Source organism: Pan paniscus, chromosome 1 (genome assembly GCF_029289425.2).
Source record: "Pan paniscus chromosome 1, NHGRI_mPanPan1-v2.0_pri, whole genome shotgun sequence".
Taxonomy (NCBI): Eukaryota; Metazoa; Chordata; class Mammalia; order Primates; family Hominidae; genus Pan; species Pan paniscus.
Window position 1 is genome coordinate 201,282,268 of NC_073249.2, and position 15,083 is coordinate 201,297,350.

Here is a 15,083-nt window from a genome sequence, read left to right on the forward strand (position 1 = left end):
CTCCCAGGTTCAAGCAATTCTCCTGCCTCAGCCTCCTGAGTAGCTGAAACTACAGGTGTGTGCCACCACGCCTGGCTAATTTTGGTATTTTTAGTAGAGACGGGGTTTTGTCACGTTGGTCAGGCTGGTCTCGAACTCCCGACCTCAGGTGATCCCCCCGCCTCGGCCTCCCAAAGTGTTGTGATTACAGGCGTGAGCCACCATGCCCGGCCCAGGAAGACTTCTTAGAGGAAGGAACACTACATCTTGCAGATGCAGAAGTGGACATGGAAAGAGGAGTGGTCCAGGCAGCGGGGAGAGCACATAGGACCTAAAGACAAGATGGAAATGGCACTCTCAAGGCGCTCCATGACCCAAGAGAAAAGCAGGGCGGACCCACTTTAAGACGGAAAAACAGAACCTCTGTGAGGCCACTTTGAAGGGGTGGGTTGCCCCTCCACACCTGTGGGTGTTTCTCGTTAGGTGGAATGAGAGACTTGGAAAAGAAAGAGACACAGAGACAAAGTATAGAGAAAGAAAAAAGGGGGCCCAGGGGACCGGCGTTCAGCATATGGAGGATCCACGCCGGCCTCTGGGTTCCCTTAGTATTTATTGATCATTATTGGGTGTTTCTCAGAGAGGGGGATGTGGCAGGATCATAGGATAATAGTGGAGAGAGGGTCAGCAGGTAAACAGGTGAACAAAGGTCTCTGCATCATAAACAAGGTTAAGAATTAAGTGCTGTGCTTTAGATATGCATACACATAAACATCTCAATGCCTTCAAGAGCAGTATTGCCGCCCGCATGTCCCAACTCCAGCCCTAAGGCAGTTTTCCCTTATCTCAGGAGATGGAATATACAATCGGGTTTTACAGGAGACATTCCATTGCCCAGGGACGAGCAGGAGACAGATGCCTTCCTCTTGTCTCTACTGCAAAGAGGCATTCCTTCCTCTTTTACTAATCCTCCTCAGCACAGACCCTTTACAGGTGTCGGGCTGGGGGACGGTCAGGTCTTTCCCTTCCCACGAGGCCATATTTCAGACTATCACATGGGGAGAAACCTTGGACAATACCTGGCTTTCCTAGGCAGAGGTCCCTGCAGCCTTCTGCAGTGTTTGTGTCCCTGGGTACTTGAGATTAGGGAGTGGTGATGACTCTTAAGGAGCGTGCTGCCTTCAAGCATTTGTTTAACAAAGCACATCCTGCACAGCCCTTAATCCATTTAACCCTGAGTTGACACAGCACTTGTTTCAGGGAGCACAGGGTTGGGGGTAGGGTTACAGATTAACAGCATCTCAAGGCAGAAGAATTTTTCTTAGTACAGAACAAAATGGAGTCTCTTATGTCTACTTCTTTCTACACAGATACAGTAACAATCTGATCTCTCTTTCTTTTCCCCACACACACCTGACCCATCCAAAATAAGGTTACTGATATGCGGTGGACCCTAGATTTGAACCCCAGCTGTGACTGCACCCAGAGTCCTCCCGCCACGCCCACTCCCACCGTGGATAGCAGTTCTCGGTAACTCTTTCTCTTCTCGGGTTGGCCATTTCCATTCTCCACATTCCCACTCCACGCCTATGTGCACAGTTTCCACAGCTCTGCTCGGTGAAACACTAACTTTCCTTCTGGCTCCAGCACAAGTCCTGCCATTGGAAGGGATCTTGTGCTCCCATTTGGGCTAGGTTTGAGGTTAATGGTTGGTTTGTTGTTCGGAAATTAGGGGTTAGACTGTGGTCACAGGCACAGATCAGCTAAGGACGGAGGTCAGGACTGAAATTAAAAGTGAGTCATGGCCGGATGCAGTGGCTCACACCTGTAATACCAACACTTTGGGAGGCTGAGGCAGAAAGATCACTTGAGGCCAGGAGTTCAGAACCAGCCCTGGGCAACATGGTAAGACCCTGTCTCTACAAAATAAAAAATAAAATTAGCAGGGCATGGTGGCACATGCCTGTGGTCCCAGCTACTTGGAAGGATGAGGCAGGAGGATAGCTTGAGCCCAGGAGGCTGGAGCTGCAGCAAGCCAAGATCACACCACTACACTCCAGGCTGGGCGACAGAGTGAGACTCTGTCTCAAAAATAAAATAAAATAAAATAAACAAAATAGAAGTGAATCATGACAGAATTTCTGATCGGAGTCAAGGTTTAGTTAGGGGCCAGGATTAGAGTTTAGAGTATAGTAAGGGCCCAGCCTGGAACAGGGTTCAAAGAATTGTCTAAAAGACGAGGGCTCAGTTTTAGAGCAAGTTCAGGGCTCAGCCTGGAACCAGATTGAGGATCCATCCTGGAACCAGGATTAGGGCTCAGTCTGGGACTATGATCATGGCTAAGCATGGAGCTGGGGTCAAGCTCACTCTAGGGTCAGCTTTGGGTCTCAGCTTAGAACTAGAGTCAGGGTTCAGCTCAGGCTGGGGCTCAGAGATGTGAATCTGCATCTGAGAGTGGATTGAGGACCATCAGGGCTCAGGCATCCCTGGTCAGGGCCCCCATCTGCTCAGGCCTGGAGTGTGAGCTGTGCCCAGAGTGGGAGTGAGGCAGGAGAAGCCCAGTGAGGGCAAAGACACACCTCAACAGAGCCCCCACCCCTGCTGCAGTGCTGTGCTCCAGACCTCCTAACTCAGCCCCCTCCCTGACCCAAAACACATACACACACACACGCGCGCGCACACGCACACACACGCATGTACACACACACACATGCACACATACGCACACACCTGTAGGCACACACACATGTGCATGCACACACACACACATGCACAAGCACGTGGGAAGCAGAGATCTAGGTATGTGGCCCTGGGAAATGCTGTGGCCCTGATGGACGCTGGTGTCTGCAGGGACCAGTCTGCCCAGATCAGATGCGGCCGCAGCACAATCAGCTCTCAGGCAGGCCCAGAGATGAGTGCAGGGACAGGGAGGGGCTCAGTCTGCAACTCTCTCCAGCCAGCCTATCATGAGAGCCCCTGGGCCACCCAATCTGAATACCAGTTCTTGGTCGCGCTTTCTCTTCTTTGGATTGGCCATTCCAATTCTCCTATCATGAGAGCCCCTGGGCCGCCTGTCTTTAGAAGTCTGGGCCTCTACAAAAACCATCCACATTGCCTACAATTAGTCCCCTTGGACTGGCACTGCCCAGACCCCTGGAAAGATGATGGCCAGGTGTAGGAGAAACAGCCCTGGGCTTGGTGCTGGGCTCCTGGGTGCCACTGTCTTGCTTCCCTTCTCTGGGCCATCTGTAAAATGGGAATAAAACGACACTCTCAAGGAGGGTGGGTATTTGACAAATGAAGAAACTGACAATCAGAGAAAAAGGAAGAATCTGACCGAGGGTCACACAGCCCAGTGAGGGGCAGTGTGGGGACTAAAACCCAGGCCTGCTGACAGCAAAGGCCTTACTTCTCTTGCCAATCAGGCCTCCTTTGTCTCAGAGGCTGACCTGTTCATGCCCACCTCAGCCCCTCATACAGGCTCCCAGGAGTAGGCAGTAGAAAGGGAGAAGGGGTGGGTAGGGGCAGGACAGACTGCCCCTTCCTTGGGTCTGCTGGGATGTCGGAGCACAGGAGAGTCAAATAGGCCCAGAGGCCAGCTCCAGCTCTGGACCCAGGTTAAAACCCCAGCTTCCGCCGGGCGCAGTGGCTCATGCCTGTAATCCCAGCACTTTGGGAGGCCGAGGCGGGTGGGTCACAAGGTCAGGAGATCGAGACCATCCTGGCTAACACGGTGAAACCCTGTCTCTACTAAAAATACAAAAAGTTAGCCGGGCGTGGTAGCAGGCACCTGTAGTCCCAGCTACTCAGGAGGCTGAGGCAGGAGAATGACGTGAACCCGGGAGGTGGAGCTTGCAGTGAGCCGAGGTCGTGCCACTGCACTCCAGCCTGGGCGACAGAATGAGACTCCGTCTCAAAACAAACAAACAACCAAATAAAAAAAACCCAGCTTCCCCACACACCTGCTGCGTGCTCTCAGGTGAATCACCCCACCTCTCTGAGCAAGATGCGAACCTCCATCTACAAAAGAGAGATAATCAGAGCTACTTCCTCTTTTGTGATTATTAAATAAGAAATGCATAAACAGAAATGATCTATAAATGTTGCTGTTGCCACTGTCGCCACCGCCAGCCTCAACTCTCACCGCTCTGCCCTCAGTCTCAACACCCCACACCCACCAGTCTTCCCATCTCCCCATGTGCCACACTGCTTCTTGCTTTGGGACCTTGGGACATGCCATTCTTTTGAGCTGGTCTGACCTACAAAAGTCACTTCCTCAGAGCACCCCCAGATGAGATCAGAACATTCTCTGCCCTGCCCTTTGTAGCACTTGTCAGGACTGTAACATGAGGCTGGGGTTATAGGTGGAACAGGATAGCAGCAGGAACTTTTCCATTTGCCCCAGAATTGACAGCTGGGGTCCAGAGCCAGGGTAAAGAATTGCAGAACACCCCAAATCCTGAAGACAGGCCCCAACAAATAGGGCCAGATGCTCCCTCTAGGGCTTGCTGAGAAGGCAAGACTGGCCCTCCCATCCCTCTACTTCTAGATTTATGTGGGGGAAGGGATTTTTCAGGGATATGAAGCTTCAGCTTCATATGGAAGCTGTGGATTTTCTCTCCTCTTCCCCACCACCCAAGACCCCTCTCAACCAAGCCCAGTGGGAGAGGCACCAAGAAAATCACATGTTATTATGGAGGTAGGAAGGTCCCTGCTGAGAGGCAAGACTGGCATCTCCCTCCTGGGGACCTTTGCTGGTGTGGCCAACTTGTTCTGTCCCTGGGCCTGTCTGAGCAGGGGAAGAGAGTAGTGGAGAGAAATGGCAGGGTGGAAGGCGCTGGCAATAAGGCAGTCCACATGCCTGCCATTTGCTGAGACCAGCAGAGAACACAGAAAAAAGAACTGAACTTGTACCATCTTTTGGGACCCAACCAAGAAGACACCCACCACACAAGGGGCCCCAGCAACAGGAACCATGGGGCGGACTGCTGCAGGCAAGAGCAGGGGATTGGGGGGCATTGGAAGAGGTTATCTAGGAGCCAGATAACCACATCAGGTGACTGTGGAGGCTGAGGCCCCCACAGGACCTCCAAAGAGCACACACATGTTCTCACAGAGCCAGCGTTCAGACACCTGCCACGCGGAGGACCTTGGCAGCTGACAGGCTCAACCCACAGACAGGAGCATGGTCTGGGTGGATGAAGAAGGAGGTATTGCCCGTCGAGCCCCTGTTCTCTCAGCCCCTGTGCTGGAGAAGCCAGATGTTAAAAATAGAGAGGGAGACACGAAGCACTGGCTTCGTTAAGATGACTGTGTGCATCTTAACTCCAGGTTAAGTGATGTCATGTTGGTAGCCTGACATTGGCCATGGTGGCCATATTTATACTAGGAAATCGACATGCGCTACAAGTCAAGGCTTTAAACAACACATGGAGAGGTGGCATACTGCATACTGTTAGCTTCATCCCAGATCTGGTCCTCTGAAGGGGTAGCATGGGTCACGTAAGACAAAGTAACAAATTTAAGAAGCCATGTTTCTCATTTCTGCATGCCAGCATAATTTCACAAGCCCCTGATTCTGTGACAACGTACAGCTCTCCAGAAAGATGCTTTAAAGATAAAACCCTCATGTCTCTCGCCTGAGTCACTATATTCTTTAAAAGATAAATGGCCCCACACCAGGCACAGTGGCTCACACCTGTAATCCCAGCACTTTGGGAGGCCAAGGTGGATGGATTGATTGAGTCTCAGGAGTCTGAGACCAGCCTGGGCAACATGGTGAAACCTCATCTCTACAAAAAATATATAAATTAGCCAGGTGCAGTGGCATGTGTGCCTGCAGTCCCAGCTATTCAACAGGCTGAGGTGGAAGGATCGCTTGGGCCGGGGAGGTTGAGGCTGCAGTGAGCCATGATCACACCACTGCACTGCACTCCAGCCTGGGCGACAGAGTGAGACCTTGTCTTAAGAAAAAAAAAAAAAGAAAGACAGACGATCCTAGTCCTTGCCTTTTCCTACACATAAGGTAATGATGTCTAACGGGGTTAGTGATGATGCCTCTGTAATCTATCACCAGATGGACTCCTGCACCCAAATTTCAATGTGATTTTGCACTACCGAACCTCCACCAGCTGCATATCAGCAGTGGGCTCAAATGCTGTGCCGGAGTTGTCTGACAAACCCTCTCTGGAGGGCTGCTTGCGGGCCATAGGCCTCTGTCTATAGTCATCAGCAAGACTTCTGTATAAAACTAATTTTAACGCTTTAAAAGCTTGATTTTTGTCTTTAGTCAACGGTCACCCGCTTCTTTGTGTGCTGAGGAGAGAGAGACAGAGAGAGAAGAAATAACTCTCCCAGTGTTCCCTGAAAAGCCAGAGCCCTGTTGGGGTGAGATCTCTGAACAAAACTGTCTTTTTCAGGGAATGAGGAAAGAGCAAATGGAGGTGGGGGGCTCGCCCACACCTGCCGCTTCACTGATGACAGAGCTACGTCCCCAGCCCAGATGCCCCCTGAGCTCCCGACCTGTGTAACTGATGACCTGCTGGAGACCTCCACTGCGACAATCCTAACAACAGTCCCAATAGCTGGTGCACACGCACTGACGCGGGCCAGGCACTGTTCCAAGTGCTCTCTGCAGCTCCTCTCATCCACACAAGAGCCCCACTATCACCCCCATTTACAGATGGGGAAGATGAGGCGCCGAGGGTGGCATAACCTGCCCAGGTCACTTGCCAGAGCCAACTCACGGTGATGCTGGGACCTGAGCCAGCCACCCGGCGCCAGGCCTCTGCTATGCACCCTGTCTTGTCCCCGCCAGGTGCCTCAAATGCTCCGCCTTCCCTCACACCTGCTTTGAGCCCTTCCCCTCCTCGTCTAACTTCAACACAGTGAGGTCTCACCGCAGGCCTCCCTGCTGTAGAAAGCCTTCCTAACCGCACACCAGGCTCGACGCTCATCTCTGGCTGGCATGTGACTCTGCCTCCTGCACTGGGCGTGGCAACTGTCTGGCTCCTCGTCTGTTCCCTGCATGAACCTCGAGTTCCTTGAGGGCAGGAAACCAGCCCAGGACCTGCCCACAGGGCCACCTGGTAAGGAACAGGTCAGGGAAAGCCCAGCCCAGGTCCTGGTGGTCCTGGCACGTCCCCTCTGCCTAGCCATCCAGGCTTGCATCCTGGCAGCCCCTCCCCAACTCCACCTCCCAGCTGGGTCTGCTCCTCACGCTCAGCAAGGCTCTCCTCAGCTCCGTTCATCAGCCTCCTTCCTGCTCTACTCTTTTATTAAGATTCTAATTAAATAATTCTAATTAAATGTAATGAGCTGATTCCACAAATTTATTGCAATAAAGCAGCGTTCAGGACATGCTTCCTCCCTATCTTTCTCAGGAGGTGGATGCGGGGATGGCACAGGGTCTCTGCTGCCTAGGGTGACTAAGTGGGGCTAGGACCGACTGCCACGCTCACAGGAACATTGCCATAGAGAGCCGCCCCAGGCTCCCTGCACCGGGCAGAAGCTCCTCTGCTCTTAGAGACAGCAGGTGCAGGCCTGAACCACACCACTGGCTCCTCCTTGGGTCTGTGTCTCAGGCCACTCCTAGTGCCTCTGCCTGATGGCACCATGCTGCCACCTCCACATCAGGAGGGGCAGCCTCCTTCTGTGTGACCTTAGCCAAGTCCCACCCCAAATCTGGGCCCCATCTCAGTTTCCACTGAAGGGCAGGCCGGACGGGGTGGGAGAGAGCCTCTGTGAAAGATAAAGTGGATGGTGTGTTGGGTTAGGATTGGCCTTGAATCTTGGCCCCATTCCTTCCTGGCTGTGTGGCCCGTGGCAAGTTGCTTCATCTCTCTGAGCCTCAGTAGTAACAGCCACCACTGGCCGGGCACCCAAAGCCAGGCGCTTTGCTTTCCTTTCACTGTCTCATACTGCTACTTTTGTTTTTATTTTGTTTTATTTTGTTTTTTGTTTTTTTGAGATGGAGTTTCACTCTTGTTGACCAGGCTAGAGCACAGTGGCACGGTCTTAGCTCACTGCAACCTCCGCCTTCTGGTTTCAAGTGATTCTCCTGCCTCAGCCTCCCCAGTAGCTGTGATTACAGGCATGTGCCACCACACCTGGCTTATTTTGTATTTTTGGTAGAGATGGGGTTTCTCCATGTTGGTTAGGCTGGTCTTGAACTCCCGACCTCAAGCGATCTACCTGCTTTCACCTCCCAAAGTGCTGGAATTACAGGCGTGAGCCACCACATCTGGCCTACTTTTGTGTTTTTTGAGGAGTCTCACTCTGTTGCCCAGGCTGGAGTGCAGTGGCACGATCTTGGCTCACTGCAACCTCTGCCTCCCGAATTCAAGTGATCTTCCTGCTTTGGCCTCCGGAGTAGCTGGGATTACAGGCACATGCCACCATGCCCGGCTAATTTTTTTTTTTTTTTTTTTTAAATAGAGATGGGGTTTCACCATGTTGGCCAGGCTGGTCTCAAACTCCTGACCTCAACTGATCCGCTCACCTTGGCCTCCCAAAGTGCTGGGATTACAGGCGTGAGCCACCACACCCAGCCTCATGCTGCTGCTTTTGAAGTCAGACTGCCTGGTTCAAATCCTGGCTCTACTAGTTCCCAGCTGAGTGACCATGGGCAAGTCATGCCACCTCTCTGGGCCTCAGTTTCCTCTTCTGCAAAATGGGGCCTGTACCCATTCCAGAGAGTTATTGTGAGAAGCCCATGGGGTCGTTCGTGTAAAGCTCTTAGCCCAGGGCTGGGCACATACTCAGTGCTCATTTAATCTCCACAGTAGGCCCAAGACGCCGGTCCCGCCTCTACAGATAAGGAAATGGAGTAGCCATTTGACTAAGGTTTTTGAACTAGGAAATGACAAAGTGAGATTTTTGTTTGTTTGTTTGTTTGTTTGTTTGTTTTTGTAAGACAGGGTCTCATTCTGTGGCCGAGGCTGGAGTACAGTGGTACAATCACAGCTCACTACAGCCTTGACTTTCCAGGCTCAAGTGATCTTCCCACCTCAGTCTCCTGAGTAGCTGGGACTACAGATGCATGCCACCATGCACAGCTGGGTTTTTTTTTGTTTGTTTGTTTGTTTGTTTTTTAGTAGAGACAAGGTTTCTCCAGGTTGCTCGTGCTGGTCTCAAATTTCCGGACTCTAGTGATTCACCTGCCTCAGACTTCCAAAGTGCTTGGATTACAGGCATGAGCCCCTATGCTTGGGCAAAAGTGGGATTTGAACCCAGGTCCTTCTGACTTCTACCTCCATGCTCTTTCCACAGTGCTGGAGTCCTGGCTTTCCCAGGAGGCCCCCAGGTTTAGAGATCTGACTCTTCCTTGGGGCTGGCAAGGCCCAAACATCTTACAGTCTTCCCACCCGGGTAGTGAGAGCCCTGGTCCAGCCTTGCGGCCCGAAGAAAGGGTCTCTGAGTTTAAAGCACTGCATTTGGGGACCGGGATGGTGAGTCGTCCCTACCTCAGCTGTCAGAGACCCCTGGGGAGGAGACCCTGAACCCAAGTACCCAAGAAGCATAGGCCAGTCCTACTGGGTCCTGGGTGCTGTCTGTTTCCATTCGTTCCAAGAACTAGAGCTGAGCTGTGGAATGTCAAGTGAGCATGAAACAGACAATGACAGGCCAAAGTCAAAGACACCCCTCACTGCTGCCCACTACGGACAAGCAGGAACTCACGGATGCACAAGGAAACACACAGGCGTCTCACCCTTGACTCATGTACAGACCTTCAGGTCTACACGCTCCTGGCACATACAGGCCCACGGAGCCAACACAGGCTCACTCATGCATACCCAGAGAAATGATATAGCATGCCCAGAACACTCGCTGCATCAGCCTCTTGCTCGGCTGGCAGGGACCAAGAGACACCAGCCCTCCACATCACATGGGGATACACCAATCTCTGACTCAGGCTACTGCCAGAGGCCCACAGACACCCACAGGGCTCCCGACACACAGATTTGGGACCACCACCAAACCCAGGCAGCTGGCCATGCACACATCCTTTTCTTCAACAAATCTGGAAGCCCCCTGCTCGGACAACAGAGCAGGAGGACATGGGGTTGCCTTTTCAACCTTCCATCTGCCCGCTTGCAAGACCCGAGGTTGCTCTCTCTTGGGCTTGACCCTGGATGACAGCCTAAGTATCCTAGAGCCTCAGTCTCTGCATTGCCCCTGGCTGTGCAGCCTTTGTGTCCTCGAGACCCCACACTGAGCCCTGCACAGCAGGTCTGAGCCTTGCCACCGCCCTGTGGTCCAGGCCTGCACCTGCTCTGAGCGCATTTCCCAGTCCACCTCCTTCCTCCCTCCTCTCCAGCCTCAGACTTCCTCCTGCCCTTGGCACATTCCAAACTGCCATCCTGGGGCTTTGCGCTTGCTCTTTGCCCTCTCAGGTGCCCTTTCTCTGGGGCCCCCCTACCTCCTCCAGCACTCTGTCCAACTCCGACCACCCCAGGTGCAGCAGCGCTGCCGGCCAGGCCACTCCCCATCCCCTCCCCTGCCCTTTTTCCTTTGGAGTGCTTACACCACACCTATTTTTATGTATTTACAAATATTTATACATATTTGGGGGAGCGTCAGCTCCATGAGGATGGGGATTTCTGCTGTTTTGTTTGCTGCCATGTTCCAGACGCCTGGCATGCATCCTGGCATGTGGTGGGCACTCAATCGCTGGGCATTGGATGAATGAGCCTGGCTCAGGGAGAGAGGCAGGAGCAGGCCCCGCCTGTGTGAAATAGCCCTGGGGTGCTGTCCTAGCTTTTCACATCTCGATCAGGTCAGTTCGTGGCCTCACGTGGCTGTCCTAAGGATTACATAATGTGTGCAAAGCCTCGGCATAGCTCCCGACATAGGTGTGGCAGCCAGGTTTTCTCTGGGCTAACCTCCCTCAGCTCCTTTTACCCTCCCTGCCCCCCAACAGTGTCGGGGTGGTGGGGTGCCAGGGGGTCTGCTGCATCTCAGCACCATTTCCCTTCCCTTCCTTGTGCCCTCCTGAGCCGCAAGGGCTGATGCCTGCAAACCACCTCTTCCCAACTTCCCTTGCCAGCAGCTTCCGGCCAGCTAAGCCCCGGGATGCAGCCACTGGGACCTACAGGAGCAGCAGCCGCCAGATCCCTGAGCCCCTGCAGGGACCACCTGCACCCTCGCCCTGCCAGGGCTTTTGTGATCTGGTGCTCTTCACTAAATCCCTTCCTACTGGAAACAGCTAGACTGCAACGCTTTCCTCACTAGACAGTAGAGTTTGTTGAGTTTTTCCTGAGGGCATAATGTGGTGGTCTCAACGTGGCGGGGCCTGAGTGTGCACCTGGGTGCATCAGGGGAGCTGGTAGGACACAACTTGTCTCCTCCCCACCTTGGCTACCCTGGGTGGGCCTTACCCCTGGGGAGAAACTGGTCTTCCCCACCCCCATCTGACCTCCCCCCGCCCCGCAAAGCAGCCCCTGTTTGGACTGCACCTTTATCCTATTTAACAGGTGAGGAGACTGAGATACAGGCTACTAAGTTGTTTCTGCGGCTAAAAATCGGCCGTCTGGGATTGAAAGCCAGTCCTGACTGCTGTGGCCCCAGAGGCTGCACTCGGAACTGCAGCTCCATGCCCCCTCTTCTAGGTGTCTGGCCAGCAGCCTGAGCTGCAGATGAGACTTCAGCGTCCTTGAGGGGGACAGTGGAGAGACGGATGATGAGCTGGTGCTCATTACATGCTCAAGAATCCACCAAGGTCCTTTCTCCAGCCTCTTCTTACCAACATCACATCCAGTTCCCCGCAAGCACATGGCCCCCTTCTAGCAAGAGTGGGAGGGACTTCTCTCTCCTTTACTCCAGGTGGATGGAGGACTGGGCATGGAGTCGGTGGAAAATACAGCTCAGATCCCAGCTCTCTTAACTGCCTGTGAGTCCCGGGCAAGTCCTGTGCCCTCTGCAGGTCTCAACTCCCCATTATAAGCTCAGTGCGTGGGCTGGGGAACCATCAGGGGCTCTCCCAGCACTAACATTCTAGAATCTCACTTTGAAGACAGCATGAAAACCAAGATCTTGGTTGGGGCAGAAGGTGGACCACACAACGTTTTACCAAACCAGGCTGGGCATGCCATGCCATCGGCTGTGTGTGATGGAGACCCAGAGTGCCTAAGCCCAGTGCACCCAGTGCACACTGGGGAGCTGTCACAGGAAGGGTCTGACAGCAGGCAAAGTGGACTCCCAGGCTGCAGGGACTCCAGCACTGCCTGCTGAGCCAGGGCTGCCCTTTCTCACAGCTCTCATGGGAGCCAGGCTGTTCTCCCCTCCTGATGAACTGACTCACTGATGGCCACTCTGTGCCAGGTGCTAGGCTGGGCACTGAGGCCGTGGGGCAAATCAGACAGGCATGTCCTCAGGGAGCTCCCAGGCTAGCACATGCAGTTGCCAACCATTCTACCCTTCCTTTGATGCCCAGCAGGAATATGCCCCTCTTCCAGGAGCCTGCCCTGGCTTCCCCAGCTGCCATACCTCAGCTCTGACTTCCAATGTCCCGCTGGCCTAGTGCAAGCCCAGCTCATGCCCGGTGACTTTCCAGGGCACCATGAACTATAACCCCTGGACTGCGAGGGGGTCAAGGGCAGCTGTGCCTCAGTCACCCTGAGACAGGCCGTGCTGGGGCTCAGCAGGTGCAGTCAGAATTGCTGTCTGGCAACAAGGATTCATGACACAGCCCACATCTGTCCTGGCCACAAATGCACCATCTGATCCAGTACCTCTGTGCTGGACACTTGGCTAAGGTTACTCTGGGCTGGGTTCAGAAGTTCCTAAGCAAGCAAGGTCATCCTGATTTGCCAATGTCCCAAGTGACCTGCAGAGGCAGGGCCACCCAGCACAGTGGGGAACACACTGGCTCTGAGTCCCAGGCCTGCCTCCTAATAGCTGTGTGAGGCTGGCTGATCACGTAACCTCCACAGGCCTTGGTATCATCATCTCTAAAATGGGCTAACAATACCTGCAAGCACAGGCGCTGTGCAGCAGCTTAAACTAGCTGGTACGTGTGGATGCTGCTGGTGTTCAAGATGTGCACCCTCCTTCCTGCCCTTCCAAGGCTGGCATTCACCTCCCAGAGGAAGCCTTCCTTCTCTGAGGGGCACCAACGCTCACTGTGGGCCCCACTGGCAGGCTGAGCAGTGCCACTGGGGACAAAGCAGGGTCTCAATGCAATGAGACATACCCCTGTGGAGTTCTAAACTGGGCATGTCCAGAGAAGTGGCCCCAAAGGGCAGCCACTGGGGAAGAGGTGGGATCTGCTCTGGTGTCTAGCTAGGAAGTCAGCCTCTGCCTGTGGAGACACCCACTGGCCAGCAGCTTCCAGTGTCTTCCGTGGTAGCTGGGGCTGCTGGCGAGGCAGAGCAGGGCACGCCAGGTCGGTTGGGGTTTGCCTTGATCTGCACGGAGAGGCACTGTGCAGTGGAAATCCGGAGCGCTGGGGTCAGAGAGCAGGGTTCAAATCCCAGATCCCTGAGTGGATGTGAGACTTTGGTCAACTTGTTGATCCTCCTTCACCCTCAGCTGCCTCATCAGGAAAACGGGACTAGGACCACCTACCTGGTAGCATGTGAGGTTGCAAGGACTAGTATCACCAGTGTTAGGTGCAAAAGACCTAACAGGCCCAAGTGTTACTTTATTTTTATTTTGAGAAGGAGTCTCATTCTGTTGCCCAGGCTGGAGTGTAGTGGCGCGATCTCGGCTCACTGCAAGCTCCACCTCCTGGGTTCACGCCATTCTGCCTTAGCCTCCCAAGTAGCTGGGACTACAGGCGCCCGCCACCACGCCCGGCTAATTTTTTGTATTTTTAGTAGAGACGGGGTTTCACCGTGTTAGCCAGCATGGTCTCGATCTCCTGACCTCATGATCCGCCCGCCTCGGCCTCCCAAAGTGCTGGGATTACAGGTGTGAGCCACCGCGCCCGACCGGGTTACTTCTTAATATACAAACGGGCACCTCCTCTGATGAGTACCTGGGAATGGCCGGAGGAAGACCAGGCCCCAAGCCGGCCCCCCAGATGCGAATCTGCCCCTATTCCCTAGCCAGGCTTGTTGAAAAGTCCCCAGATGTACATGGGATGGGATGTCTTCCTGGGAGAGCAGACCCCAACATCCACCCAGTGAAGCTGAAGGTCACGTCAAATCTGAAAGGCGACTTTGTTCTCCCTGGCTTCATCCCTTATGCATGAAAGAGCAGACGGCTGGCGCTCAGGATTCATAATCCGAGACATCCGGAGACTAAAGACATTGGCCACATTTAAACCGAAAGATGAACTTGTTGGGTGTCTTTTCAGATTATGAGGGAAAGAAGAAAGGGGAGGATTTCTTAGTCATCCATGAACCACTGAGAATTCACAGGGAGTCAGCCTGATGCTGATATGAGGGCTCTGCCTCTGGGTTCTGGACGCTTAAAATACCACCGTTTCAAAGGGATAAAGAGATACATGTCCAAGTGGACCCCCACAAGCCACAGCTGAGGGGCAGAGGCCTGGGGAATCTCCGGAGAGTGGCTGAAAGAACCTGAAGAGAGTGGCCTTTCTGTGAGGGTCACCGCACAGGTCAACAGGTGATCTCGGGCAGCATATGGCCAGACTGGGCTCCTGGGAAGCCAGGACATGGCGGGGTAAGGGCCACACAGGTTGGCGGCTCAGCTGTGGCCCCGCCCAGCACTTGAAGCACAGCTGCCTTCCTCTCCCAGCCCAGTGTCCTCAGCAGTAACGGGAGCTAATGCCATCTGCCATCTGCGCTCAGCACAACCGTTCCAATATGGTGCAGAGCTCAGCACAACCCTCGGCACATAGTGAGAGCTCAGTTAACACTGGTTGCTAACGATTTTACTTTACCATTTTTAAACATATTGAGTTCCAGCTGCCTTTGGTTCTGAGATAACCTGAATGCACAAGTGTTCTACCAACAATGTGATGATGGTCACCGCTGAGTCACACAAAACCCAGGGTGGTAAAAAGCGGGGAGGTCATTGCACCATTTTCACACGGGAAAATCAAGGCTCAAGAGGTGATGATCAAGTGTCACAGCCTCCAAGTGGCAGAGCTAGGGCTAGATCCTGAGTCTCTCAAGACACTGAAATACTTCCCACCATCC

General features: G+C 53.6%; 1 protein-coding gene across 1 annotated transcript in view; it reads right to left on the reverse strand.

Annotated features, from left to right (window-relative positions):
* The window catches only part of LDLRAP1 (low density lipoprotein receptor adaptor protein 1), a 73,424-nt gene that overhangs the window by 19,049 nt on the left and 39,292 nt on the right, over window positions 1–15,083 (reverse strand). Inside the window, exon 9 of the mRNA XM_034958639.3 lies at window positions 3,939–3,996. Within this exon, the coding sequence (XP_034814530.1) occupies window positions 3,939–3,996 (58 nt within the window). The remainder of the gene's footprint in view (window positions 1–3,938; window positions 3,997–15,083) is intronic.